We start from the raw sequence: 3,836 nt of genomic DNA, 5'->3' as shown, positions 1-3,836 counted from the left end.
TAGGAGAAAGCAAAGACTGCAGATGCTGGAGATCAGAGTTGAAAGGGTGGTGCTGGAAAAGCACAGCCGATCAGGCAGCATCCGAGGAGCAGGAGACTCCTGACTCGTTGAGAGCCAAAACGTCGTTTCTCGTGATCGTCGGATGCTGCCTGACCGGCTGTGCTTTTCCAGCACCACACTTTTCGACCCCATAGTAGATAAGCTGCTTTATTTCTGGAGTATTTAATAAGCTGTATTTCTCCAGGATACTGTACTGTTGCACGAGTCTCCAACTGTTCTTATTGTTGGAGAAGAGATCTGGGGTAAAATCAGTGAACTAATGTCTTTGTTCACTGCATTGGCCTTATTAGTAAAAGCTGACCTAGATATGAGTGATAGGGAAGAAGTCCCAGGGCCAACTGGGAGTAATCGAAGATATGAAAACCAAAGGGAAAGTTTAACTGGTATCTGAGCCTTTGCTGAGATACAGAATCCAAAAACAACTGGGAGATCACTTAGGTTAGAATGAGGGCAAAAATGGAAATAGATTAGCAACTGACATTAAAAAAACTATTGTCTATAAACAAATTGTAAAACTATAAGTAATAGTTAGGAGTTGTATAGTTAGAAAGGATACTAATTAGAATTCAGGAAGAAAACATTCTTGTGAAGGCAGAGAGCATGAATTAGGGACTAAATGAGTACTTTGTAACCACTTTCACTAAAGAAGAGGGAGCTGTCAATGAATCACAAACCGAGGAGGCAGTGCTGGTTGTCCATTGTGGCAAGAAAAGAGAGTAGTGAGGGCTGTGGCTCAGTCGGTGGGTCACACTCCAATGTAGCATGGAGGCAGTACTGTACCTTCGGAGGTCCTATCATCTCAGATGAGATGTTAAACCAAGGCTCCATCTGCCTGTTCAGATGGATGAACACCATGCAATGTATAGCAATCATCCAAGACTCTGCAATCAAGTTACATTAACAATAATCTTGAACTTCAGCAGCATAGATCTCTGCTTGAGAATGCACCTATTGCAGACCTGGACATCAGCAATCCAGTTACTAAGAGGCCAGTACGTACGCGTTAGTGTAGTTGCTATTTTTGGAGAGTCTGGAGGCTTTGTCCTGCAGCCCCCGAATTCTCTGGTCCGTTAGCTTCAGTACATTCTCATAGTCTTCGTGCCTCTTCAGCAGGCTGCTGACAGAATCCACATTGTCCTTTTAAAAGTAATACATACTGTTAGAGATCTCAGAGGTCACATTTACAGCCCGTTCTCATTTAAACGGCAGTGTGGCTGCAGTGGGAGCACCTTCACCTCAGGGTCTGAAGCCTTTTGGGACTCAAATCCAAATCTAGATCATTGAAGGCATGGCCCAGACTGGCACTCCATTGAAAAAGAGCTGCACAATCTCAAATGGGAGGACACCAAGACTCCAAATGCCTTTTTAAATGGATGTACAAGATGCCAGGTCACTACTTTAAAGAAAAGCAGGGGAGTTCAACTGATATCCTGGTCAGCTATCTCATAGTCAACTTTAGAGAAACTGTCTATTTCATCATTATCACATTGCATGATCTGACAGCCTTGTGTTCCAACATCACAAATGTGATGATACTGTGTCTTTAAGAGATGTGTTCTGTGCTGTTTCTCTTGCAGAGGGGTGTTGTCACAGTGGTCTCCTTCAGACAGGCTGTTAGTAAACAGCTTTGAGTTCTCTCTGGGTGTCTTTTTTTGTGGGACAAAAGAATCATCAGTGGGCAGGGTAAAGATCCAAAAGGATTTTAGCTTTACTTTCAGTAGTTGGTGGTTGTTGTTGGCTGTTGGAGCTGAAAAGGTTGAGTTCTCTGCTGCTAGAGTGAAGTCTTAGAAAGAGAGGTTTCCTCTTAAAAATCAGGAGGGGCAGATGGTTTATTTCAGCGTTTCTCAGTATCAGACTGGAAAAAGACAGCACATGAGAATAAATACTGTGTTGTTAAATTGCCTTTGCTAAGGGTGTGTTTATAAGATGCTGCCTATATTAGAACAGTTGATGATTAATGGTCAAATAATACATTATCTTCTTAAGTATTTCCGTAAAGTTATGTCATTTTTTTTGTTGTACAGTAAGTGTGTTGTAAGAATAAAGTGTATTTTGATTAAAGCTTAGTGGTGGATCAATCGAAGCATATCCAGAACACAACACCTTACACCTGCCTTTTAAAAAACGTGAAAGGTAGAGTCTAGGCTATCTCCTTTTTGGGAGGGGGGGAGTGGGGGGAAAGGGGTCTGGTCCATAACACAAATCACAGGTGTCTCATTGGGTGTGAAGTAATTCTGGTCCTCCTGAGATTTTGAAAGACACTGTGGAAGTTACTGTTCAAAGTCTTTCTTTTGTTTGTGATGTATTGAGGCCTGTGAGTACTCGGGGGTGCTGTCCTCGACTGTTGTTTAACCAGCTGCATGCTTCTGGGTAACGCCACCTTTTGAGATTCTCATCTCAACATCAGCTCAAGGTCTCACTCTCACCACCATTTGGTGAGAACTTGCCCTCAGCACCTCGATGTCACATGACCCCCGACTGGAAACAAACTTTCAGAGCGGGTTGGGTTGTTGGGGTGGCTAAGGGAAGAGGCACAAGGCCCATTCGGGAGGGCGAAACGGTCAGGGGAGGTCATCAGTCCAGAACCACATTCTCTGGAGGGGGAAGATGGGGTGAGGGGAGGTGGGGCAAGGGGAGGGAGTAAAGAGAAGAAGGGAAGAGGTGAGGGAAAATGAGGGAAGAGGGGGCGAAGGGAGGAGCGAGGTGAAGTTAGAGGAGGAGGCGAAGGGATGGGGCAAAGGGAAGAAGGGAAAGGGGTGAGGGAAGGGGATGTGACCGTACTGGCAGAACTATGTTTCCTTACCCTACTGTATCATTCCTCTGCATTACTACAAATAGGAGTTAGTCTGCTTTAGGCACCATGTTCAGTTTATTTATAATTGGGCTAAGAGATTTCAATCTTGTTGGAGTCCACTCGATTCCTTCTGCAGATGTTAACCTATTATCCATCCCTTGCTGCCTGAACCCATTGAAAATCAAATCAAGTCACATGGCACCTCAGATCAGTTAGGATAGTATTCCTCCTTCGTCTGGAGGACATCCATTTGCTGTTTGGGTTTTTACAAAGCAGCAACTTTTAATTCATTTCACCAATCCACAAACATTCACATTTATCAGCAATGTGGGATTAAGTTCTCAGACCTCCACGTTTACGAGTGGATATTGTACGCTAACCCAGGAAGTCTACTATGAACAGAGAAGTAGAGAGAAATGAAGCCCTTTGACTTTTCTCCACCAGTCAATTAGATCATGGTTGATCTCTTCCACTTGGCTGACTTCTCCCAGCCCACCCCCAGGACAGTGTACATTACCCCGAGATCGCTGATTTTCAGGAAGGCTTCGTGACCAGCCAGAGTCGCTTCGATGCGATCCGCCTCCCGGTTGAACTGCTGCAGCTCCAGCCCTTCCTGCAGCCTCGCGTTCCGCTCCTTCCACGCAGCCTCCAGCTCTGCCTGCACCTCCATCACTTTCTGCATCGTGCGAGGGACCTCACCCACACAGTTCCCCTTCATCACCCGATCTCCCAGCTCGTGCAACTTCTCAAACCTTTCATAAGACAGAGAGATGCATTTGAACTCTAAGTTGGCACTCCCTACAATCAGTTTAGCCACCAGCTTCACTTCCCTGTCCCCAGCATCACACTTCACTGCCAACACTTTCCTAGCAACCAAGTAACTGCCTGATCCTCTGATCTCCTGAGCTTTACTTAGAACCAGACATTGACACTGAAGGGCTGAAAATGTGTTGCTGGAAAAGCACAGCAGGTCAGGCAACAT

The 3,836-nt window shown here is 45.2% G+C and overlaps 1 protein-coding gene across 1 annotated transcript; it reads right to left on the bottom strand.

Annotated features, from left to right (window-relative positions):
* Positions 1 to 1,060: 1,060 nt before the first annotated feature.
* Positions 1,061 to 3,606, bottom strand: LOC122546608 (spectrin alpha chain, non-erythrocytic 1-like; the record flags this gene model as incomplete). The annotated part of the gene is made up of 2 exons (XM_043685285.1): positions 1,061 to 1,197; positions 3,372 to 3,606. Coding segments are annotated over 2 exons (372 nt in total), but the record flags the coding sequence as incomplete, so codon positions are not given.
* Positions 3,607 to 3,836: the final 230 nt, after the last annotated feature.

The sequence above is a fragment of the Chiloscyllium plagiosum genome, unplaced genomic scaffold (genome assembly GCF_004010195.1).
Source record: "Chiloscyllium plagiosum isolate BGI_BamShark_2017 unplaced genomic scaffold, ASM401019v2 scaf_7724, whole genome shotgun sequence".
Lineage (NCBI taxonomy): Eukaryota > Metazoa > Chordata > Chondrichthyes > Orectolobiformes > Hemiscylliidae > Chiloscyllium > Chiloscyllium plagiosum.
Note: the sequence above shows the minus strand (reverse complement) of the source record. Positions and strands in the feature narration are given on the sequence as shown.